Below are 26,778 nucleotides of genomic sequence, written 5' to 3' on the forward strand. Positions count from 1 at the left end.
TTCTTCCTTTTATTTTACAGGTGTTCCCTCTCTTCTTACTGAGATTTCAAGAGCATCACACCACTATGTGACTATGAAAACAGTACCCGGGCCCTACCACTGACTTGTTGAATGAATGTGGGTGATTCCTCTCTCTCCTTTGGGCTTCATAGTCTTTAAGTATAAAGAATTTGGTTATGATGGTGCCTACAGACCAGCCAGCCTTACTTCTTTGTGAGAATGTGAGATAACTCTTGCAGCTATTAGAAATGATGTAACAGCCGCCATTTCTCCCTGTGGATAATCCTTGGGGGAGGGCCCAAGGTCCTTCTCATGATAGAGGAGGATATTTCCTGGCAGAACTAAGAAAAAGTAAGTCTTATCCCTTTGATACCACAGACCCACCCTTGGCACCAGGCCAACCTGGAGCTGCATAAAACTAGGCTTAGCTTCAGCTCTCAGCTATATGCCTCCTGACAACATGAAGACTACAAGCTTCTTGGTCCAGGTGGTGCTCCTTCTCGTCCTTGGGACTCTGGTGGCACAGGCAGCTGTCGTAACAGGTGAGTGGATGAGTGGCCTGGGTGGGGCTGACTTGGGTTGAGGAGAAGATGTTGGGGGCAGCCTGGGTCTTGACAAGGGGTAACATGCAGAGCTGGGGCCCAATCTTCAGCCTGGACAGAAGGTTTTGAGTGTATCCAGAGAAGTAGGAAATTGTCCATTAGACTCCATGTGCATTCTGCCCCAGGACTGAGAAATCAGGGCTGTTTGTGGAAAGAGTGTTGTAACATGACCTTGGTCTCAGGCATTGATACTTGGACAGAACATGCAATGAATTGAGGATCCCCAGCAATCTGGGCCTGGAGTGTGGGGGTCTCTTCCCTGCCTGCCTGTCCCATCAAAGCACATCAGTCCTGTAAGAGGAGGTTAAGAACTAACAGGGCCTCAGAAATCATGGAATCTGAAGACCTCTGTTTTCCAAAGCAGTACACTGAGACCTAGAGCGAGGTGAGGAATTGTCAGGACAATCTCCAGAGCCAGGATGGAGCTCAGGTCTCCTGGCATGTATTTCAAGCTCCTTGTCCTTCCACGAAGTTTCCTCAAAGATGACAATGTGTCCTCATCTCCTGAAAGTCACTCCTCCCTGGCATATCCTCATGAGGGCCCCAGGACCCAGAATGGAGGGTGAGGGGAAGAAATGGACACCCAAAGGAAACCTGGTCCTATGGAGCTTTTCCCCAAAGCCCAGGGAACAGCCATCCGAGAGTTCAGGCCCTAGCTAGCCCTGGTGAGCCTTCTCTATCTCAGTGTCCCTCAGCTTAAGGGACACCGCAGTGAGCAGTGGCTGGACCTGGAGGAAAGACTAGATAGTTGAAGCAGACACATTGGTCTAAATGTGGGGATATTCCTTTCAACAGGTAGTCCGAAAGGTCAAGGAAATGTTGTATTCAACGGAAAGGGTCCAGTCAATGGTCAATCTCCTGACAAAGGACAAGATCCAGTGAAAGGTCAAGACCCAGTCAAAGGACAAGATGTAGTCGTAGCACAAGACCGAGCCGGACTTCCATTCAAGCGTGGCTTATGCCCCAGGGTTCGGATCCACTGCAACATGTGGAATCCCCCTAACCAGTGTTGGAGAGATGCTCACTGCCCAGGGGCCAAGAAGTGCTGTGAAGGCTTTTGTGGGAAGACCTGTATGAATCCCCGGTGAGGTGAGAAATGGGTGGAGGGAAAGGAGGCCCGTGAAGGGGCAGAGAGGCCGACTGGCGGAGGGCAATTCTAAGCTAGTGGGGAGAGGACACAGGAGGTGATGGAGAGACTGAGGGGTCTCAGGGGCTACAACTGGGGTCCTGAGAAGGATGGCATGTGGACGGGGTCCTGCCTCCCACGGCCTCTGAGTCTCTCACCTGCTGACTCACGTTTCCGATTCTCTTTTCTTCTACCAGAGTCTGTGCTTGTGCACCGTGAAGTCCCCAGGGATGCAGGCCCCGGTGCCTGTAGCACGACCCTCTCCCACACTGCCCCTTCTTCCTCTCATCCGGGAGGCCTAAGCTTGAGCATGGACTGCCTCCCTCATGGACTTTCCAATAAAAAACTGCTTTCAACTCCATTTGTTTCTGGTTCCTGTGACCTCTGGTCCCCTTAGAACTCCGGGGAGATGGGTGTGGGATTGGGACTTCCTGTCCCCCGTGGAGAGTGGAACAGGACCCATGGCAGATGTTCTTGGGGTGTGAAGGAGAGCAGGGGCAGGAACAAGAGGCCTATTCCTAGGGTTCACTGTAGAAATCCAAAAATCAACCCAAGAACCACAGCCTCCTTTCACCAGGAAATGGAAACCTAGACATTTGGCCTCTGGCCTCTGGCCTCAGATCAGGGAAATAAACCCCTAAACTTCCCACTGACCTCCACTTCTGAGCTGGCTATGTTCAACCCTGCCAGTGTGACCAACCAACCCTCCTGGCTAAACCTCTGACTCCGTCCTTCCCTTCCTCTAATGTTTCCCATGAATCTGTATCTTCCAAGAAGATAGAAAGACAGATGCCAGGAAATCCCTGCTCATGAAGCATTTCACCTGTTCATGCCTGAGGTGACCTCCAGTAACATGTAATTCCTTTGGGTGAAGCAATGTCCTCTCCCAGCTTTCTATTTCAAGATGTGAGTGAGGAGGCAAGACACATCTATCCTTCCGCGTCATTGCTGAATAAAGTTCTTTGGGGACATACAAGTTGGGGTAGAGTAGACTGGAGGAGTGAAGACAGCAGGAGGGTGTATGTTCAGTAACATTGGATGACCTCGTGGCTTTGCTGTTGGCTCAGCTGCCCCACTGCCCTTGTGCAATGGAGTTCTCCAGGAAGAAGTGGGTGGAGTTTTGGGATGCAATGGGCACCCCACTTGGAAGTCAGGAGACCTGAGTTCTAGCTCTAGGCTCCTCCCAACTTGTTAGATGACTGCAGATAAATCTCTTTCTCTCTCTGAGCCTCAGTTTTGTCTATTCAGTTTGAGGGGAGTTGGATGAAATTATTCTGGAAGTATAGTAATGAATGTCAGTTCAGCCCTGATATTCTGGTGCTGAAACATCTCTTCTTTGTGTGTGTATGTTGGGCTCTGCTAGAGGAGAGGGGGGGAGCAGAGGCTTTGTTGGGGGTGAGAGAACAAGGAGCCCAGTGTCCCTTAGACACCCGCCCAGGAGCCAGGGTTCCCCTCTGATTCTCCAGGGGATGGACTGGACCACGCATCTTGGAGCACAGACAAGAGCGGGGCCTAAACTTCTGGCCTGAAAAACCTCTAATACACCACTGGTGGTAAGAATGGTTTCTGTCTTAGAGTTTTGTCTCTTCCAGATCCTGCACTAAACATGTCATAAGTATTGTCTTATTTCTCATTAGAACTCCGTCAGATGGGTATATACACCTCTTTAATTTTGTTACAAGATTGAAACCATGGGACTTCCCTGACAATCCAATAGGTCAGACTCTGTGCTTCCAGTGCAGAGGGTGTGGCTTTGATCCTCGATCAGGGAACTGAGGTCCTGCAAGGCACACGGCACAGTAAAAAAACCAAAAAGATTGAAGTCATGAAAGCGTCATTAATCACCCAAAGACACAGAGCTAGTAAATGATGATAAGTCCTAGTTTTTCAAAATTTTTATTGAAGTATAACTGATTTACAATGTTGTGTTCATTTCTTTTGTACAGCAAAGAGATTCAGTTATCCCATATCCACACAGACTCTTTTTCACATGCTTTTCCATTACGATTTACCACAGGATACTGCATATAGTGCCCTGTGCTATACAGGAGGGCCTTGTTGTTTATTCATTCTATATATTATAGTTTGCACCTACTAATCCCAAACCCCAATCCTTCCCTCCCCACCGCCACCCCCTTGTAACCCTAAGTCTGTTCTCTATGTCTGTGAGTCTGTTCCTGTTTCACAGATAAGGTCATTTTTGTCACATTTTAGATTCCACCTATAAGTGATATCATACAGTATTTGTCTTTCTCTTTCTGACTCTCTTCATTGAGTATGATAATCTCCAGGTTCACCCATGTTGCTACAGATGGCATTATTTCATTCTTTTTTATGGCTGAATAGTACTCCATTGGGCGAGTTATGGTGGAAAGATCTGACAGAATGTGGTCCACTGGAGAAGGGAATGGCAAACCACTTCAGTATTCTTGCCTTGAGAAGCCCATGAACAGTATGAAAAGGCAAAATGATAGGGTACTGAAAGAGGAACTGCCCAGGTCAGTAGGTGCCCAATATGCTACTGGAGATCAGTGGAGAAATAACTCCAGAAAGAATGAAGGGATGGAGCCAAAGCAAAAACAATACCCAGCTGTGGCTGTGACTGCTGATAGAAGCAAGATCCGATGCTGTAAAGAGCAATATTGCATAGGAACCTGGAATATCAGGTCCATGAATCAAGGCAAATTGGAAGTGGTCGAACAAGAGATGGCAAGAGTGAATCTTGACATTCTAGGAATAAGCAAACTAAAATGGACTGGAGTGGGTGAATTTAACTCAGATGACCATTACATCTACTACTGCGGACAGGAATCCCTCAGAAGAAATGGAGTAGCCATCATGGTCAACAAAAGAGTCCGAAATGCAGTACTTGGATGCAATCTCAAAAACAACACAATGATCTCTGTTCATTTCCAAGGCAAACCATTCAATATCACAGTAATCCAAGTCTATGCCCCAACCAGTAATGCTGAAGAAGCTGAAGTTGAATGGTTCTATGAAGACCTACAAGACCTTTTAGAACTAACACCCAAAAAAGATGTCCTTTTCATTATAGGGGACTGGAATGCAAACGTAGGAAGTCAAGAAACAGCTGGAGTAACAGGCAAATTTGGCCTTGGAATACGGAATGAAGCAGGGCAAAGACTAATAGAGTTTTGCCAAGAAATTGCACTGGTCATAGCAAACACCCTCTTCCAACAACACAAGAGAAGACTCTACACATGGACATCACCAGATGGTCAACACCAAAATCAGATTGATTATATTCTTTGCAGCCAAAGATGGAGAAGCCCTGTACAGTCAACAAAAACAAGACCAGGAGCTGACTGTGGCTCAGATCATGAACTCCTTATTACCAAATTCAGACTTAAATTGAAGAAAGTAGGGAAAACCACTAGACCATTCAGGCATGACCTAAATCAAATCCCTTATAATTACACACTGGAAGTGAAAAATAGATTTAAGGGCCTACATCTGATAGAGTGCCTGATGAAGTATGGAATGAGGTTCGTGACATTGTACAGGAGATAAGGATCAAGACCATCCCCATGGAAAAGAAATGCAAAAAAGCAAAATGGCTGTCTGGGGAGGCCTTTCAAATAGCTGTGAAAAGAAGAGAAGTGAAAAGCAAAGGAGAAAAGGAAGGATATAAGCATCTGAATGCAGAGTTCCAAAGAATAGCAAGAAGAGATAAGAAAGCCTTCCTCAGCGATCAAGGCAAAGAAATAGAGGAAAACAACAGAATGGGAAAGACTAGAGATCTCTTCCAGAGAAGGCAATGGCACCCCACTCCAGTACTTTTGCCTGGAAAATCCCATGGACGGAGGATCCTGGTGGGCTGCAGTCCGTGGGGTCGTTAAGAGTCGGATACGACTGAGCAACTTCACTTTCACTTTTCACTTTCGTGCATTGGAGAAGGAAATGGCAACCTACTCCAGTGTTCTTGCCTGGAGAATCCCAGGGATGGGGAACCCTGGTGGGCTGCTGTCTATGGGGTTGCACAAAGTTGGACACGACTGAAGTGACTTAGTAGTAGTAGTAGTAGTAGTAGAGATCTCTTCAGGAAAATTAGAGATACCAAGGGAACATTTCATGCAAAAATGAGCTTGATAAAGGACAGAAATGGTAGTGACCTAACAGAAGCAGAAGATATTAAGAAGAGGTGGCAAGAATACACAGAGGAACTGTACAAAAAAGGTCTTCAGGACCCAGATAATCACAATGGTGTGATCACTCACCTAGAGCCAGACATCCTGGAATGTGAAGTCAAGTGGGCCTTAGAAAACATCACTATGAACAAAGCTAGTGGAGGTGATGGAATTCCAGTTGAGCTATTTCAAATCCTGAAAGATGATGCTGTCAAAGTGCTACACTCAATATGCCAGCAAATTTGGAAAACTCAGCAGTGGCCACAGGACTGGAAAAGGTCAGTTTTCATTCCAGTCCCAAAGAAAGGCAATGCCAAAGAATGCTCAAACTACCGCACAATTGCACTCATCTCAATGCTAGTAAAGTAATGCTCAAAATTCTCCAAGCCAGGCTTCAGCAATACGTGAACTGTGAACTTCCAGGAGTTCAAGTTGGTTTTAGAAAAGGCAGAGGAACCAGAGATCAAATTGCCAACACCCGCTGGATCATGGAAAAAGCAAAAGAGTTCTAGAAAAACATCTATTTCTGCTTTATTGACTATGCCAAAGCCTTTGACCATGTGGATCACAATAAATTGTGGAAAATTCTTCAAGAGATGGGAATACCAGACCACCTGACCTACCTCTTGAGAAATCTGTATGCAGGTCAGAAGCAACAGTTAGAACTGGACATGGAACAACAGACTGGTTCCAAATAGGAAAAGGAGTATGTCAAGGCTGTATATGCTCACCCTGCTTATATAACTTCTATGCAGAGTCCATCATGAGAAACACTGGGCTGAACGAAGCACAAGCAGGAATCAAGATTGCTGGGAGAAATATCAATAACCTCAGATATGCAGATGACACCACCCTTATGGCAGAAAGTGAAGAGGAACTAAAGAGCCCCTTGATGAAAGTGAAAGAGGAGAGTGAAAAAGTTGGCTTAAAACTCAACATTCAGAAAACGAAGATCATGGCATCCGGTCCCATTATGGCAAATAGATGGGGAAACAGTGGAAAGAGTGGCTGACTTCATTTTTTGGGGCTCCAAAATCACTGCAGATGTTGAGTGCAGCCATGAAATCAAAAGACGCTTACTCCTTGGAGGGAAAGTTATGACCAACCAAGAGAGGATATTAAAAAGCAGAGACATCACTTTGCCAACAAAGGTCCATCTAGTCAAAGCTAGTTTTCCAGTTGACATGTATGGATGTGAGAGTCGGACCGTAAAGAAAGCTGAGCACTGAAAAATTGATGCTTTTGAACTGTGATGTTGGAGAAGACTCTTGAGAGTCCCTTGGACTGCAAGGAGATCCAACCAGTCCATCCTAAAGGAAACCAGTCCTGAGTGTTCATCAGAAGGACTGATGTTGAAGCTGAAACTCCAATACTTTTGCCACCTGATACAAAGAACTGACTCATGTGAAAAGAGCCTGATGCTGAGAAAGATTGAGGACAGGAGGAGAAGGGGATGACAGAGGATGAGATGGTTGGATGGCATCACTGACTCAATCGACATGAGTTTGGGTAAACTCTGGGAGTTGGTGATGGACAGGGAAACCTGGCATGCTGCAGTCCATGGGATCGCAAAGAGTCGGACGTGACTGAGCAACTGAACTGAACTGAACTGAACTGTGAGGACACTGCTCATGCCACTAAATTATTCTAACATATCAGAGACTCAGGGTGTTTTGCCTTATCATTTATTTCTCAAAAGAGACCACAGGAAGGAGGTTACTATGCCAACCAGGCAGATGGAGTACCTGCCAGTGGAGCTGAATCTCCAGATTCCAACAGGAGAGATGCTTAAAGAGCAGGGACCTCCCAGTAAACTGTTGCAGAACACTTTCTGATATTCCTGGGACATAATGAGGTGAGATGGCAGGGCTAGCAGAGCTGAGGGTCGCTGGTCTGGGTTGGAGCCTGCAGGGAAAGTGGGTGTGCCCAGTAGGGAGCTACCTGCAGATGTGGGGAAAATGTGCAAGACCCAGTGTGGAGACTTCATTTTCCTCCACAGTCTGTACTGGCTGCTGGGCATTAGATAAAATAGCAACATCTTCCAGTTTTGACCACGTGACCACATATAGGAGAGGAACCTCATCGTCCCATCCTCCCAAGCTCTTGGTTGTGTCTCGAACCCTTCTAATTGTCCAAGCCACTTTCTTTGTTCTTCGTGGCTTGAGGGTGTGCCAAGACCCTCTCCAATGTGAGTATTTTCTTGCTTGCCCAATATGTAGCACTGGCTCAACTCATTACTGGATTTCTTTCAATGGCTTTGTGTTGTAGCTGTCAACTTTGTGTGACCAGGGGTGGAGGTGAGTTGAGAAGCCTCCTATGTCTCAGTCATGGACCAGAACTTCCTGTTTTCAGTTCTTTTACATATACATCTGGGAGTGGAATTGCTGAGTCATCTGGTAATTCTATGCTGACCTTTCGGAGGAACTGTCATGCCGGAGACCAGCCCCGGCTGATCCAGGGTATTCGAAGGGGAGACAGCGTCGGTGATTAATTTAAATATTCATCAAAGATATAAAGAGTAATAGAATGACGATAGCTCAGTAGGAAAATTCAGTGGAGAAAAGAGGCTGAGTAGCTTGGTTTACGCGGAAAATCAATATAACCTGTGACACCAGGTTAGCTGTGACCACGGAGGCTGCAGGCGCCCTCTCGAATAGCAGAAGGTGCCCCACCTTAGACACCTTCTCAAGTGGGTCTTAGAAGCCCAGGCAAATAAATGGTCGCAGAGGATATCCGCGCTCCAGATGGAAACTTCAGCTGGAATGTGAAAAGAAAGAATGACATGGGGAGACCAAGCTTTGGTGAGCAAGGCCCGTAGCTTTATTTTCAACCGGGGCTTTTATACCCTAAGTTACACATAGAGGATAATAGGGGATGTGAAATCGTGCAAAGTCAGCAGTCTTTGATCCTTATCAAAAACCAGGGTTTCTTTCCTGCAAATTTATCGTATACAAATTGTTTAGGTGATTGACATCATCTTCTGGCCAGAAGACCTATTAACATTTTATGACTCTTGACAAAGGTTTGTCAACCGTAAGACTTATTTTCTCTAAGAGTAATTATTTTAAGGTTTGGTGCCATCTTCCGAAGGTGTTAGTTTCATTCCTATAGGGCAGAGGTGCAGTGGGTTTACAACAAAGGAAAGAATTTATTACCTTAAGGGTCTAAAGTTGCTAACACCAAGGCCACTACTTATTTTTTCTACATACCAACTATATTAATTAATACACATTCAAGGATACAATACAGGGGATGTGGAAACTTGGCAGCAAGCATTGGCTCATCAATGAAATCTTTTACTAGTTTTATTCTGACAGTTTCTAACTCTCTGAGAGGCTCTAAGCTATTTGAATATCTTAAGCTTCCCGTGCCTCTCGAGGCTGAGAGACTGTAAACAATCATATGCATAGCTGTAGGAGTCCGGGTAAACTTGTCAGGCGAGTTAGAGAGCTATCTGAGGGGTTTAGATTTAAACACTCCTAATGCCCAGGAACTTATTAACTGGAGCTGTAAGTTAACTCTTTGTCAGAGAGAGCGAGATGGTGGTGGGGGACAGCCCCCAGTAAAGTCAGAGGTGAGAGCACAAAGCAATAAAGTAGGCAGACTCTGGCTTTTGGGGGTAGATGCTCGAGAATATCCAGGGGGACTCCTGAGGCTCGATCCTGCCTTTGCGTATGCCGAGCCTCCTTCCTCATGACCTTTGTCATGAGTGGAGTGCCTCTCGCCGGCTCCCGGCATAGTCAGGCTGTTTTCCACAGAGTTTGCACCATTTTACCTTCTCCCCAGCAATGTACAAGGGTTCCAATTTCTTCACCTCCTGGTCGATGCTTGTCATTTTCCATTATTTTTTTTTTTCTTATAGTCATACTATTGGGGATGAAGTGGTATCCTGTGATTTTGATTTGCATGTGCCTAATGACTAATGACTGGAGAAGGAAATGACAAACCACTCCAGTATTCTTGCCTGGAAAATTCCATGGACGGAGGAGCCTGGCAGGCTACAGTCCGTGGAGTTGCAAAGAGTCAGATACGACTGAAGTGACTTAGCAGCAGCAATGACTAGTGATGTTGAGCATCTTTTCCTGGTGCTCACTGGCCACTTGTGTATCTTCAGAGAAATGTCTAAGTTCTTTGCCCGTTTTTAAATTGGGTTGTTCATCTTTTTAATGTGGAGTTGTGAGAGATCTTTGTATAGTCTGGGTCATAGGCCCTTATCAGAGACCTGGTTTGTTTCTTCTTCTCAGCAGGATCTTCTCACTATCCTGCTAGGATCCTTTGATGCACAAGTTTTTAATTTTGTTGAAGCTTATGTGTTTTAAATATCCTTTGACTTGAAGCTATTATATATAAAGCAGTCAGTGGACTTACTCTTTGAGCTACCTCTCTCCCTCATCCTCCTATCTGACAGAAGTTTTGGTATTTGTACTTTATCACAATAGGTCACATTTACATACTATTTATTACTCCTTCATCAGACTTAATTCCACAATGAAAATGTTCAGTACTCAATTATAATCATGTTGCTAATTCCCACAAATGTTTCTTGATTGAATAAATCTTGTCTCTTGGAAACTCCCCAGGAAAGTTATCAGAAACAATATTTCGCAGGGAGGAGCTAAGATGGCGGAGGAGTAGGACGGGGAGAACACTTTCTCCCCCACAAATTCATCAAAAGAACATTTAAACGCCGAGTAAATTCCACAAAACAACTTCTGAATGCCGGCAGAGGACATCAGGCACCCAGAAAAGCAACCCAAGTCTTCGAAAAGAGAGAGAAGAAATAGAGCTCCACCCACCAGAACACCGACACAAGCTTCCCTAACCAAGAAACTTTGACAAGCCACCTGTACAAACCCACACAGAGAGAGGAAACGCCACAATAAAGAGAACTCCACAAACTGCCAGAATACAGAAAGGACACCCCAAACTCAGCAATTTAAACAAGATGAAGAGACAGAGGAATACCCAGCAGATAAAGGAACAGGATAAATGCCCACCAAACCAAACAAATGAGGAAGAGATAGGGAATCTACCTGATAAAGAATTCTGAATAATGATAGTGAAATTGATCCAAAATCTTGAAATCAAAATGGAATCACAGATAAATAGCCTGGAGACAAAGATTGAGAAGATGCAAGAAAGGTTTAACAAGGACCTAGAAGAAATAAAAGAGAGTCAATATATAATGAATAATGCAATAAATGAAATTAAAAACACTCTGGAAGCAACAAATAGTAGAATAACAGAGGCAGAAGATAGGATTAGTGAATTAGAAGATAGAATGGTAGAAATAAATGAATCAGAGAGGATAAAAGAAAAACGAATTAAAAGAAATGAGGACAATCTCAGAGACCTCCAGGACAATATTAAATGCTACAACATTCGAATCATAGGGGTCCCAGAAGAAGAAGACAAAAAGAAAGACCATGAGAAAATACTTGAAGAGATAATTGTTGAAAACTTCCCTAAAATGGGGAAGGAAATAATCACCCAAGTCCAAGAAACCCAGAGAGTCCCAAACAGGATAAATCCAAGGTGAAACACCCCAAGACACATATTAATCAAATTAACAAAGATCAAACACAAAGAACAAATATTAAAAGCAGCAAGGGAAAAACAACAAATAACACACAAGGGAATTCCCATAAGGATAACAGCTGATCTTTCAATAAAAATTCTTCAAGCCAGGAGGGAATGGCAAGACATACTTAAAGTGATGAAAGAAAATAACCTACAGCCCAGATTATTGTACCCAGCAAGGATCTCATTCAAAGATGAAGGAGAAATCAAAAGCTTTTCAGACAAGCAAAAGCTGAGAGAATTCAGCACCATCAAACCAGCTCTCCAACAAATACTACAGGATATTCTCTAGACAGGAAACACAAAAACGGTGTATAAAATTGAACCCAAAACAATAAAGTAAATGGCAACGGGATCATACTTATCAGTAATTACCTTAAACGTAAATGGGTTGAATGCCCCAACCAAAAGACAAAGACTGGCTGAATGGATACAAAAACAAGACCCCTACATATGTTGTCTACAAGAGACCCACCTCAAAACAGGGGACACATACAGACTGAAAGTGAAGGGCTGAAAAAACATTTTCCATGCAAATAGGGACCAAAAGAAAGCAGGAGTAGCAATACTTATATCAGATAAAATAGACTTTAAAACAAAGGCTGTGAAAAGAGACAAAGATGGTCACTACATAATGATCAAAGGATCAATCCAAGAAGAAGATATAACAATTATAAATATATATGCACCCAACACAAGAGCGCCGCAATATGTAAGACAAATGCTAACAAATATGAAAGGAGAAATTAACAATAACACAATAATAGTGGGAGACTTTAATACCCCACTCACACCTATGGATAGATCAACTAAACAGAAAATTAACAAGGAAACACAAACTTTAAATGATACAATAGACCAGTTAGACCTAATTGATATCTATAGGACATTTCATCCCAAAACAATGAATTTCACCTTTTCCTCAAGTGCACATGGAACCTTCTCCAGGATAGATCACATCCTAGGCCATAAATCTAGCCTTGGTAAATTCAAAAAAATAGAAATCATTCCAAGCATCTTTTCTGACCACAATGCAGTAAGATTAGATCTCAATTACAGGAGAAAAGCTATTAAAAATTCCAACATATGGAGGCTGAACAACACGCTGCTGAATAACCAACAAATCACATAAGAAATAAAAAAAGAAATCAAAATTTGCATAGAAACGAATGAAAATGAAAACACAACAACCCAAAACCTATGGGACACTTTAAAAGCAGTCCTAAGGGGAAAGTTCATAGCAATACAGGCATACCTCAAGAAACAAGAAAAAAGTCAAATAAATAACCTAACCCTACACCTAAAGCAACTAGAAAAGGAAGAAATGAAGAACCCCAGGGTTAGTAGAAGGAAAGAAATCTTAAAAATTAGGGCAGAAATAAATGCAAAAGAAACAAAAGAGACTATAGCAAAAATCAACAAAGCCATAAGCTGGTTCTTTGAAAGGATAAATAAAATCGACAAACCATTAGCCGGACTCATCAAGAAACAAAGGGAGAAAAATCAAATCAATAAAATTAGAAATGAAAATGGAGAGATCACAACAGACAACACAGAAATACAAAGGATCATAAGAGACTACTATCAACAATTATATGCCAATAAAATGGACAACGTGGAAGAAATGGACAAATTCTTAGAAAAGTACAACTTTCCAAAACTCGACCACGAAGAAATAGAAAATCTTAACAGACCCATCACAAGCACAGAAATTGAAACTGTAATCAAAAATCTTCCAGCAAACAAAAGCCCAGGTCCAGATGGCTTCACAGCTGAATTCTACCAAAAATTTAGAGAACAGCTAACACCTATCCTCCTCAAACTCTTCCAGAAAATTGCAGAGGAAGGTAAACTTCCAAATTCATTCTATGAGGCCACCATCACCCTAATACCAAAACCTGACAAAGATCCCACAAAAAAAGAAAACTACAGGCCAATATCACTGATGAACATAGATGCAAAAATCCTTAACAAAATTCTAGCAATCAGAATCCAACAACACATTAAAAAGATCATACACCATGACCAAGTGGGCTTTATCCCAGGGATGCAAGGATTCTTCAATATCCGCAAATCAATCAATGTAATACACCACATTAACAAATTAAAAAATAAAAACCATATGATTATTTCAATAGATGCAGAGAAAGCCTTTGACAAAATTCAACATCCATTTATGATAAGAACTATCCAGAAAGCAGGAATAGAAGGAATATACCTCAACATAATAAAAGCTATATATGACAAACCCACAGCAAACATTATCCTCAATGGTGAAAAATTGAAAGCATTTCCTCTAAAGTCAGGAACAAGACAAGGGTGCCCACTTTCACCATTACTATTCAACATAGTTTTGGAAGTTTTGGCCACAGCAATCAGAGCAGAAAAAGAAATAAAAGGAATCCAAATTGGAAAAGAAGAAGTAAAACTCTCACTATTTGCAGATGACATGATCCTCTACATAGAAAACCCTAAAGACTCCACCAGAAAATTACTAGAACTAATCAATGATTATAGTAAAGTTGCAGGATATAAAATCAACACACAGAAATCCCTTGCATTCCTATACACTAATAATGAGAAAACTGAAAGAGAAATTAAGGAAACAATTCCATTCACCATTGCAACGGAAAGAATAAAATACTTAGGAATATATCTACCTAAAGAAACTAAAGACCTATATATAGAAAACTATAAAACACTGGTGAAAGAAATCAAAGAGGACACTAATAGATGGAGAAATATACCATGTTCATGGATTGGAAGAATCAATATAGTGAAAATGAGTATACTACCCAAAGCAATTTATAGATTCAATGCAATCCCCATCAAGTTACCAACGGTATTCTTCACAGAGCTAGAACAAATAATTTCACAATTTGTATGGAAATACAAAAAACCTCGAATAGCCAAAGCTATCTTGAGAAAGAAGAAGGGAACTGGAGAAATCAACCTACCTGACTTCAGGCTCTATTACAAAGCCACAGTTATCAAGACAGTATGGTACTGGCACAAAGACAGAAATATTGATCAATGGAACAAAATAGAAAGCCCAGAGATAAATCCACGCACATATGGACACCTTATCTTTGACAAAGGAGGCAAGAATATACAATGGATTAAAGACAATCTCTTTAACAAGTGGTGCTGGGAAAACTGGTCAACCTCTTGTAAAAGAATGAAACTAGAATACTTTCTAACACCATACACAAAAATAAACTCAAAATGGATTAAAGATCTCAACGTAAGACCAGAAACTATAAAACTCCTAGAGGAGAACATAGGCAAAACACTCTCCGACATACATCACAGCAGGATCCTCTATGACCCACCTCCCAGAATATTGGAAATAAAAGCAAAAATAAACAAATGGGACCTAATTAAACTTAAAAGCTTCTGCACAACAAAGGAAACTATTAGCAAGGTGAAAAGGCAGCCTTCAGAATGGGAGAAAATAATAGCAAATGAAGCAACTGACAAAGAACTAATCTCAAAAATATACAAGCAACTCCTCCAGCTCAATTCCAGAAAAATAAATGACCCAATCAAAAAATGGGCCAAAGAACTAAATAGACATTTCTCCAAAGAAGACATACAGATGGCTAACAAACGCATAAAAAGGTGCTCAACATCACTCATTATCAGAGAAATGCAAATCAAAACCACTATGAGGTATCATTTCACGCCAGTCAGAATGGCTGCAATCCAAAAGTCTACAAGCCATAAATGCTGGAGAGGGTGTGGAGAAAAGGGAACCCTCTTACACTGTTGGTGGGAATGCAAACTAGTACAGCCACTATGGAGAACAGTGTGGAGATTCCTTAAAAAACTGGAAATAGAACTGCCTTATGATCCAGCAATCCCACTGCTGGGCATACACACTGAGGAAACCAGAAGGGAAAGAGACACGTGTACCCCAATGTTCATCGCAGCACTGTTTATAATAGCCAGGACATGGAAGCAACCTAGATGCCCACCAGCAGATGAATGGATAAGAAAGCTGTGGTACACATACACAATGGAGTATTACTCAGCCATTAAAAAGAATACATTTGAATCAGTTCTAATGAGGTGGATGAAACTGGAACCTATTATACAGAGTGAAGTAAGCCAGAAAGAAAAACACCAATACAGTATACTAACACATATATATGGAATTTAGAAAGATGGTAACAATAACCCTGTGTACGAGACAGCAAAAGAGACACTGATGTATAGATCAGTCTTATGGACTCTGTGGGAGAGGGAGAGGGTGGGGAGATTTGGGAGAATGGCATTGAAACATGTATAATATCATGTATGAAACAAGTCGCCAGTCCAGGTTCGATGCACGATACTGGATGCTTGGGGCTGGTGCACTGGGACGACACAGAGGGAGGGTATGGGGAGAGAGGAGGGAGGAGGGTTCAGGATGGGGAGCCCAGGTATACCTGTGGCGGATTCATTTCGATGTTTGGCAAAACTAATACAATATTGTAAAGTTTAAAAATAAAATAATAAATAAATAAATAAAGAACCTCAGTTCAGTTCAAAAAAAAAATGAAAAGAAACAATATTTCTTGAGTTCTTGCACATTTAGAAATATATTTAGGTCAAGGACAAATTAGTTGTACAAAAATCCTCAGTGCATATTTTCTTCCATAGAGTATCTAAGTTTTGCTTCACTATTTTCTGGCATTGAGTATTGCGATCTTACAACCTGATTTTTTAAGGTTTTGTTTCTTTTTTAGTTGGACGGGGGGTGTTGGCCTCCTGAAGACTTCTGTTTTTATCTTGAAAGACCACAATATTTACTTGCATTCATCTTGTGTTTACTATAATGTGAGCTTTTAATTGTAGACTCAAATCTTTTATTTCAGAAATATTTTCCTCAATTATTGTTTTAAATAATTCTTCTGTTTTGTTGACTTGGTTTTCTTCATGGTAGGACTTGATTTTTGTGTCTGGTGGATCTTCACTGACTTTTTAATATTTAAGACTCTGTTTTTAAGCTACTTCTTTTGTTGTTTTTATTTTTATGTCATATGCTTTTCTTATGGTTCCCTTTTTCTTCCTTACTTTACTTAGTCCTTATTTATGAAATATTTTTCTTCTTTTCTTCAATTTCTCTCTCTCCATCAGATTCTATTTCACATCTTCCTGTTACTTTGCTATCTCTTTTTGGGTTTCTATATTTCTGTCTTATGATGATTCCTCATACCTCTGGGCTTCCCTGGTGGCTCAGACAGTAAAGAATCTGCCTTTAGTGTGGGAGACCTGGGTTCATTCCCTCAGCTTGGAAGATCCCCTGGAGAAGGGAACGGCTACCTACTCCAGTATTTTTGCCTGGAGAATTCCATGGACAGAGAAGCCTCAGTTCAGTTACAAATCCATGGGGTAGCGGAGTTGGACATGGCTGAGCGACTTTCACTTCTCCTCATACCTTTAATTTGCTTCACTAGTTTTAAAAATCTATTTTGGATTATAATTTTTTTCTCAGCTTTGTGGTGACATTTTACTGGGGATTTTAAAACTCCTCTTTCAAATGCTTTTAAGGTTTGCTTCTCATTTCTGTTTTTTTAAAAAGGAGTCTCTTTATACAGCTTATATGATTTCCAAATTTCTTTCTGATTTTAAAATCAGAGTCATGGACTATCTTTTGAAAGGAGTATCTTATTTGAGTGGGAAGGGTTGGAAGTAATAGGTTTCTTAATTTAGCTCAAGGGCTCCCTCCTCTGTTGCAGTTTTCCTAATACATAGGTGGACTTCTCTTTCTTAGGTACTTGTTGAAAGAGGGCTCCCACCATCAGCCCTGGCCACTATGAGATATTACTCCAGCATTGCTAGGTAACAACCGCTCTCATAAATAACCTGTATTCTTCTCTATTTATTTTATTCATATCTCCCAGCACTTGTGTCCTGCCTTGCTTATTCTCAGACCCACTCACTTCAGCTCCCACTCTAGGTGGGCACTTTGCTTTCTGAGAGGTGAATATTTTCTAATTGGAAGTGTCAGTATGGGAGGGAGCTGGGGTATGGCAGGTACTGTGCAGAGTCTCCATCTACATGCATTTCAGCTGCTCCCAGACTGCCTTCCTGCAGGGGTTGTAAATCAAATGCCTATCTTTCCCCAGACTCCTTCATATCCAGGATTTCACGGGTGATTCGGGTTCTTACAATGAGATGTGCTCATACAATAGCTGAAATTCCTTTTCTGCTTGAACTACCTAGGTGTTTCTTTTGACTGCCTCTGATTCATGCACTGTTTTACTTTTACATTATGACATATTTTATACATCCCTTTGTAACACTTACAATGATTATATGTGTATATAATCATTTCTTTAGATGCAACTCTCAATTACCCTGTTTTCTCCACTCACGTGATTACTTGAGTGCTTTATTCTAACCTATAATGAATTTTGGTAGCTCAGTGGTAAAGAATCTGCCTGCCAATGCAGGAGATGTGAGTTTGATCACTGGGTCAGGAAGATCCCCTGGAGAAGGAAATGGCAACCCTCCCCAGTATTCTTACCTGAGAAATCCCATGGACAGAGGAGCCTGGGGGGCTACAGTCCATGAGGTTGCAAAAGAGTTGGACATGACTTAGCAACAAACAACAACAACAAATTACGAATTTTAATTTTCTTTATTTGATATGTTCGGATCATAAGAGTAGTGATTTTTGCTGTGATGAAATAAAATCCTTATTTCCAGGCAGGATAAGAAAAAATTAAACACAAAATTCTCTCTCTGCATCCATTTGGGCCTCTTCCCTTCCTCCCTAATGTGTAGTGTAAGCTTGCATTACATATTAAACAAACTTCCTCGAAGACAGGAGTGTCTGCTTGACCTTAAAAATAACATTTCCTCCTTTCTTCTGACAATAGCAATATAATTTCTTAAAAGGATAGCATTCTTCCCCAACTCTGTGGGGGATCACGAACTTCCTTCTCTCTTTATGCCTGCTTACTGGCACTATGGTCCTTGGTGAACTTTGTATAAAATATCACTATGTCATTTTGATGTGTGATCCTTTGTCTCAAAAACTTGTATGCCTGTGCCTTCAACTTGCACCTGGCGGAACAGTTTCTTAGAGCTTTCTGAGAGTCTCTCTTCTGGGTTATAATCCTCAGTCTGGTTCAGACTCTTTCTTCTTAATTGTTAATTGAACTTTCATCGACAGCTGTAACAAGAAAAAAATTAGAAACTGATATGGATAAAGGCAGAGCTACTCGTGCTTTTCCTCTTTTCCCTCCCATCATCATCATGTAACCAGTATTCACAGCAGTGGCTATTCCTTCAAACACTTTTCCTTTTTCACACACAAGTATTTTCATATACAGGAGTTCTATGTTCAACTGGAATATTATCAAAACCCGTATAGTACTCTCCAACTTTTTTTTCTGTTGGTAGGATTGCATGGACATCACTGGAAGTCAGTAAACAGAGATCTAGTGATATTCATTTCTTGGTAATATATTAATAAATGTAACAGGATCCCATCAGACATGATGAGTTTTTTGGTAAAGCAACATTTATTTATTTATTTTTCTTCTCCTTCCTTCTATCCTGCCTTCTTAACCTGTATCCTCCTTCAACCACTTCAGTTCAGTTCAGTTCAGTTGCTCAGTCGTATCCGACTCTTTGCGACCCCATGAATCCTAGCACGCCAGGCCTCCCTGTCCATCACCATCTCCCGGAGTTCACTCAAACTCATGTCCATCAAGTCGGTGATGCCATCAGCCATCTCATCCTCTGTCATCCCCTTTTCCTCCTGCCCCCAGTCCTTCCCAGCATCAGAGTCCTTTCCAGTGAGTCAACTCTTCACATGAGGTGGCCAAAGTACTGGAGTTTCAGCTTTAGCATCATTCCTTCCAAAGAACACCCAGGATTCATCTCCTTTAGAATGGGCTGGTTGGATCTTCAACCACTTAGGGAATGTATATTAATATTATGATGTGCAGCCTACTTAATATGACAGTAGTGATATTTGTTTACTATAACCAAGTTAGAAACATACTCTCATTATGCGCAAGTCATCTCTCTGGTGGCTCTATTTTTTTTCATTTGTGTATCTGTCTATGGTTGTTGTAATACCACTTTATCATAATTATTACAGCTTTAAAATAAAACTTGATATCTCTTATATCAAGTCTTATTAAATTATTCTTCTTCAAGAGTATTTTGGCTATCGTGCCTTTTGCATTTTTTGTATGCATTTCAGAATTGCATTGCTAAATTTCTCTTGGTTTACTTTTGCAAAAACTTTTCTGGGGGTTTGATTGCCTTGAGACTGAAAATCAATTTGAAGAGAATTGGCATGCTTATCATATTGAGTCTTCCAATCCATGAACATCATATACATTTGATTTAGGGGTATTAAAAAATGTCTGTCACTAAAGTTTTATAATTTTCTTTGTAGCGTTTCTGCACAAAACCTATTATGTGTATTTATAAGCTCTTCATGTTTTATATGATTATACAAATTATTGATAGCATATTAAAAAGCAGAGATATTACTTTGCCAACAAAGGTCTGTCTAGTCAAGGCTATGGTTTTTCCAGTGGTCATGTATGGATATGAGAGTTGGACTGTGAAGAAAGCTTTGGAGCACCAAAGAATTGGTGCTTTTGAACTGTGGTGTTGGAGAAGACTCTTGAGAGTCCCTTGGACTGCAAGGAGATCCAACCAGTCCATCCTAAAGGAGACCAGTCCTGGGTGTTCATTGGAAGGACTGATGCTGAGGCTGAAATTCCAATACTTTGGCCATCTCAGGCGAAGAGTTGACTCATTGGAAAAGACCCTGATGCTGGGAGGCATTGGGGGCAGGAGGAGAAGGGGATGACAGAGGATGAGATGGCTGGATGGCATCACCGACTCGATGCACATGAGTTTAGGTGAACTCCAGGAGTTGGTGATGCACAGGGAGGCCTGGTGTGCTGCGATTCATGGGGTTGCAAAGAGTTGGGCACGACTGAGTGACTGAACTGAACTGAACTAAAAAATTATTGAAATTTCATTTGCTGATTTGTGTTGTTGATTTATGTAGTACCATTGAGTTTTGTATATTTCCTTTGTATGCATCTGTTGTGATAAATTCTCATTGATTCTAACAATTATCTGTAGATCTGTTTGAAATTTTATGAACATAGTTGATTTTTGTGTTCATGAATCTATGTTCTATGAATAAGATTTACTTAAAATCTTCCTTTTTCATAGAATCCTTGTTGATAATTTTATTTGTAAACAGCTTTATTGACATATAATTGACATGAGTCCTTATTAAGCTCTGCTATCAAGATTATGTTTACTTCATATGACATGCTGGGAGTTGTTTATTTTCTGTTTATGTCATATTAGAGTTAGTTATTCCTTGTTTCTTATTTTCTAATTATGTCATATTAGAATTATTTGTTCCTTGTTTGCCTTATAGAATATGCTTACGAAGAGGTCTTATCATGGAGCTTTTCTTTGGTCAAATATTGTTGACCATTGTTTCCATCTTTGCAATGGTTTTCTACTTTTTCTTGTGTCAGTTACAGTTTAGAAAGTTACTTTTTCTATGATCCTTTTGTAGCATTTAGTTTTTTTTGTCACGTGAATTGAAAAAATTAATGAAACAATTTCACCAGTTTAAGGATATCATGAAGCAGAAATGCATAAGTCCAGAGCAGAAAGAATCGAACAACAGCAGGCATTATCTAGAGAACAGGAGAAAAGAGTGCCACCCTGAGCTATTTTGAGCAGGTTTAAGAATGAGTTAAAATTTTTACTTACAAACCATATCACAGATAAAGACCTTTCTCTATAATATGTAAGGAGTGCTAGAAATTGACAAGAAAAAAGCTAAAGAATATATAGGAAAATGAGCAAAAGAAATAATGTTTTCAGATAAAGAAATATAAGTAGCTTTTAAGATATGAAAAATGCTTGAAATAATTCATGATGGAGAAATGCTAAAGTCTCTCACTCTTTCCATTGTTTCCCCGTCTACTTGCCATGAAGTGATGGGACCGGATGCCATAATCTTAGTTTCTTGACTCTTGAGTTTTAAGCCAGCTTTTTCACTCTCCTCTTTCACTTTCATCAAGAGGCCCTTTAGTTCCTCTTTACTTTCTGCCATAAGGGAGGTGTCATCTACGTATGTGAGGTTGTTGATATTTCTCCTGGCAATCTTGATTCCAGCTTGTGCTTCATCCAGCCCAGCATTTCACATGATGTGCTCTGCATATAAGTTAAATAATCAGGGTGACAATATACAGCCTTGAAGTACTCCTTTATTTTCTTGAGCTCTAAAATCACTTCAGATGGTGACTGCAGCCATGAAATTAAAAGACACTTGCTCCTGGGAAGAAAAGCTATGACCAACCTAGACAGCATACTAAAAAGCAGAGACATTCCTTTGCTGACAAAAGTCTTTCTAGTCAAAGCTATGGTTTTTCCAGTAGTCATGTATGGATATGCGAGCTGGACTATAAAGAAAGCTGAGCCCTGAAGAATTGATGCTTTTGAACTGTGGTGCTGGAGAAGACTCTTGGAGAAGACTCCTTAGACTGCAAGGAGATCAAACTAGTCAATCTGAAAGGAAATCAGTCCTGAATATTCATTGTAAAGATTGATGCTGAAGCTGAATCTCCAATACTTTGGCCACCTGATGCAAAGAACTGACTCATTGGAAAAGACCCTAATTCTGGGAAAGAATGAAGACAGGAGGAGAAGGGGATAATGGAGGATGAGATGGTTGGATGGCATCACTGACTCAATGGACATGAGTTTGAGCAAGCTCCGGGAGTTGGTGAAGGACAGGGAAGCCTGGCATGCTGCAGGCCATGGGGTTGCCAAGAGTAGGACATGACTGAGTGACTGAACTAAACTGAACTGAGAAAGATGCTAACTAAAACCTTCAGCAGTGCATCACTTCTCACTCATCAGATTGGTAAAAATCGAAAAGATTTTGCTCATGTTTAATTTTACTAGCTATGCCAAATGTATTTTCAAACAGGTTGCATGAATATACAGTCTTACTAGTAACGTGTGACAGTTTCTTCTCTCTACAAAACAATGAGGAAAAGGTAGACAACCCAGTGAGAAATGAGCCAGATGCTTGAGTTAACAGAAAATTAGAAAATCCAAGAAAGTGGTTACCTGTGTGGAAGATGGACAGGTAAGAAACTGGCGAGGAATAAATGTTGATACGGCATATATACTAGAAATACTCTCTTTTTGTTCTTGGTACGTGAGTGCAGGCTGCCATTTTAATGTTTTAATTCTTTAAGGAGTATCAGTTCTACACACGTTTTTGTTTGCATAATTTATTTTGTGAGGAGCTTTTTCTTTTTTTAAGTAGCCTGCCAACTCCAACATCTTGTATTTGTTATAGCTCCTTAATGTTTCAGCAGCACTGGTGGGCACGATGAGGTCTGAGTCCCAAGAAACAAAGGATGGAGATTTAAACTGTTTGACTATAAAATACTTAGTTTGCTTTCCTCCCTGTCTCACTCAGAACTCAACTGTTTTTTGTTTTTTTGGTTTTTTTTTTTGACAAGATAAATGTTTATATTTTTCTCAGGCAGGTAAGTCCAGAAATCATTAGGTCCCCAAGATGCTTCTGTCCACTGTGTGGACTCTTAAGCTTATGGTTCAGAACTGTTGCCATAGCTCCTGCCATCACTACTATATTGTAGGCAGCAGGATGGAGAAAAGGCAGAAGAGTGTAGCTCCCTCATAAAAGACTTTTGGGACTTTCTCATTATATTTAATTGACCAGAACTTTGTTACATTGCTATACCTGTCTGCATAGGAACCTGGAGAGTATATCATTGTTTTCCCTCAGATACAGACTTCTCTGCAACTACATTCAGCCATTTCTCACATACCTGTCTCTCTCTGGGTCCACTTGTGTTGACTTTACCTCCAGGGGTATTCTTTTCCTTTGCTTTGTGTATCTTTTTTGTATAGTTTCCTTTATTGATACTTTTGGCTTGCTCATGCATTTAGGTTCCTTTCTTCTTCATGGTCATGAAGGTACTTAATACCTTTGTTTTCTGTGCTGTCTGAGCTTCACTTCCTACGGCTAACTGCTTTATTTTCCAAGTACTTTTCCACTCATATTTTGGAGAGTAACAATGATTGGTTTCGCTTAACCTAGCTTTTCCTGCTGGGCCCTAACATGGCTGTTGGCAAGGCTGAGGATGGACAGCCTGCTAATTTAATCAGCTGTGGTTATCTTGCTTATGGGCCTTGTTATCTGCAAGTGTGTGGAGGCAGAAGTGAAGTGAAGTGAAGTCGCTCAGTTGTGTCCGACTCTTTGCGACCCCATGGACTGCAGCCTACCAGGCTCCTCCCTCCATGGGATTCTCCAGGCAAGAGTACTGGAGTGGGTTGCCATTTCCTTCTCCAGAACTCAACTGTTATTTCCACACTTCAGTTTCTGTCCCTGACAATACCTAACTTCTGGGTATTCATTTTTTTTACTCTGAACTTGGACAATAATGACAAATACCTACTCAGACTAGCTCAGGCAGTTTATTGGGTCATAACCGAACTATGGGAAAGGTGTGGGAAGAACTGCTCTCAAGATAAAGGGGAATGAAGGGCTGACTGGTCCCGTCTGAAGCCTCTCTTACCATCATTTCTCTGCTTTTCTAATTGAATTAGATTTATTTTTCTCAAAAAAGTTCCCTTCTCCCAGACTGAAACCATAGCTTCAGAAGTTTTCAGGCTCATCTCTCCTACCTTTACCAGAAGGAGGGACTTCCCCTTAGTGTCCATTTAAATGAAGGATATCAATAGACCACACACACGCATACACACACACACACACACACACCCTGATCTGTGACTGGGTGTCAGGCTTTCATGATCAAAACTTCCCATTAGATTCCTAAGTTGATGGTGCAAAGAACCAGGAGTTCTTCGGAAGAAACAGGGGGGCTGTTCTAAAAAGGCAGAAGCCATGTTGGATGTATGCACTGTAGATATCCACCTTACAGATGATTTCTACTTTCTTCCTTTTATTTTACAGGTGTTCCCTCTCTTCTTACTGAGATTTCAAGAGCGTCACACCACTCCAGATGTCGAATGCCACCTTCCCTATTACTTTCTTGGTCCACTTCAGGGACTGCCTGTGAAATAGCAAAGTATAATGATTAGTCATTAAACGTTCAGGGCAAATTTGCCTTTGAGATGTTTTCTTGGGATCAGGGGGAGAATGAAAGAAAAGCCTAGTATGATGCTGGGAAGAATAAATTGTTAGGGTAGGTCTGGCTGGGGCTTGCAGGAGCCAGGGAGTAGCGGGGAAAACAGCTTGGCTATGAAAACAGTACACCGGCCCTACCACTGATTTGTTGAATGACTGTGGGTGATTCCTCTCTCTCCTTTGGCCTTCATACTCTTTTAAGTATAAAGAATTTGGTCATGATGGTGCCTACAGACCAGCCAGCCCTACTTCTTTGTGAGAATGTGAGATAGCTCTTGGTGCTATTAGAAATGATGTAACAATCACCATTTCTCCCTGTGGATAATCCCTGGGGGAGGGCCCAAGGTCCCTCTCAGGATAGGGGTGGATATTTCCTGGTAGAACTAAGAAAAAGTAAGTCTTATCCTTTGTGAAACCACAGACCCACCCTTGGAACCAGGCCAACCTGGAGCTGCATAAAACTAGGCTTAGCTTCAGCTCTCAGCTATATGCCTTCCTGACAACATGAAGACTACAAGCTTCTTGGTCCAGGTGGTGGTCCTTCTCGTCCTTGGGACTCTGGTGGCACAGGCAGCTGTCGTAACAGGTGAGTGGATGAGTGGCCTGGGTGGGGCTGGCTTGGGTTGAGGAGAAGATGTTGGGGGCAGCCTGGGTCTTGACAAGGGGCAGCATGCAGAGCTGGAGCCCACTCTTCCACCTGGACAGAAGGTTTTGAGTGTATCCAGAGAAGTAGGAAATTGTCCACTAGACTCCATGTGCATTCTGCCCCAAGACTGAGAAATCAGGGCTGTTTGTGGAAGGAGTGTTGTAACATGACCTTGGTCTCAAGCATGGATACTTGGACAGAACATGCAATGAAGTAAGGAGCACCAGGAATCTGGGCCCTGGGTGTGGGGGGGGGGGTCTCTTCCCTGCCTGCCTGTCCCAACAAAGCACATCACTCCTATAAGAGGAGGTTAAGAACTAACAGGGCCTCAGAAATCATGGAGTCTGAAGACCTCTGTTTTCCAAAGCAGGACACTGAGACCTAGAGCGAGGTGAGGAATTGTCAGGACAATCTCCAGAGCAGGATGGAGCTCAGGTCTCCTGGCATATGTCTCAAAGCTCCTTGTCCTTCCACCAAGTTTCCTCAAAAATGACAATGTATCCTCATCTCCTGAAAGTCACTCCTCCCTGGCATATCCTCATGAGGACCCCAAGTCCCAGAATGGAGGGTGAGGGGAAGAAATGGACACCCAAAGGAAACCTGGTCCTATGGAGCTTTTTCCCAAAGCCCAGAGAACAGCCATCCTAGAGTGCAGACCCCAGCTAGCCCTGGTGAGCCTTCTCTGTCTCAGTGTCCCTCAGCTTAAGGGACACCACAGTGAGCAGTGGCTGGACCTGGAGGAAAGACTAGATAGTTGAAGCAGACACATTGGTCTAAATGTGGGGATATTCCTTTCAACAGGTAGTCCAAAAGGTCAAGGAAATGTTGTATTCAACGGAAAGGGTCCAGTCAATGGTCAATCTGCTGACAAAGAACAAGATCCAGTGAAAGGTCAAGACCCAGTCAAAGGACAAGATGTAGTCGTAGCACAAGACCGAGCCAGACTTCCATTCAAGCGTGGATTCTGCCCCAGGGTTCGGATCCACTGCAACTTGTGGAATCCCCCTAACCAGTGTCTGAGCGATTTTCATTGCCCAGGGGCCAAGAAGTGCTGTAAAGGCTTTTGTGGGAAGACCTGTATGAATCCCTGGTGAGGTGAGAAATGGGTGGAGGGAAAGGAGGACCGTGAGGGCGCAGAGAGGCCGACTGGCGGAGGGCAATTCTAGGCTAGTGGGGAGAGGACACGGGAGGTGAAGGAGAGACTGAGGGGTCTCAGGGGCTACAACTGGGGTCCTGAGAAGGATGGCATGTGGACGTGGTCCTGCCTCCCACTGCCTCTGAGTCTCTCACCTGCTGACTCACGTTTCCGATTCTCTTTTCTTCTACCAGGTAGAGTCTGTGCTTGTGCACCTGTGAAGTCCCCAGCAATGCAGGCCCCGGTGCCTGTAGCACGACCCTCTCCCACACTGCCCCTTCTTCCTCTCATCTGGGAGGCCCAAGCTTGAGCATGGACTGCCTCCCTCATGGACTTTCCAATAAAAGACTGCTTTCAACTC

At 41.9% G+C, this 26,778-nt stretch overlaps 1 protein-coding gene across 2 annotated transcripts; it reads left to right on the forward strand.

Annotated features, from left to right (window-relative positions):
* The first annotated feature begins 376 nt into the window (after nt 1–376).
* LOC139186596 (elafin-like) lies at nt 377–26,778 on the forward strand. 2 transcript variants are annotated; one of them, XM_070801742.1, is made up of 3 exons: nt 377–542; nt 1,398–1,691; nt 26,612–26,778. In XM_070801742.1, exons 1-2 carry the CDS (start codon nt 446–448, stop codon nt 1,688–1,690), a joined length of 390 nt encoding a protein of 129 aa, XP_070657843.1. In that variant the 5' UTR covers nt 377–445; the 3' UTR covers nt 1,691; nt 26,612–26,778. The 2 variants fall into 2 exon arrangements, with proteins under 2 accessions (XP_070657843.1, XP_070657844.1); XM_070801743.1 differs by lacking the exons at nt 377–542; nt 1,398–1,691 and adding exons at nt 25,058–25,222; nt 26,084–26,377.

The sequence above is a fragment of the Bos indicus genome, chromosome 13 (genome assembly GCF_029378745.1).
Source record: "Bos indicus isolate NIAB-ARS_2022 breed Sahiwal x Tharparkar chromosome 13, NIAB-ARS_B.indTharparkar_mat_pri_1.0, whole genome shotgun sequence".
In the NCBI taxonomy this organism is placed as follows: Eukaryota; Metazoa; Chordata; class Mammalia; order Artiodactyla; family Bovidae; genus Bos; species Bos indicus.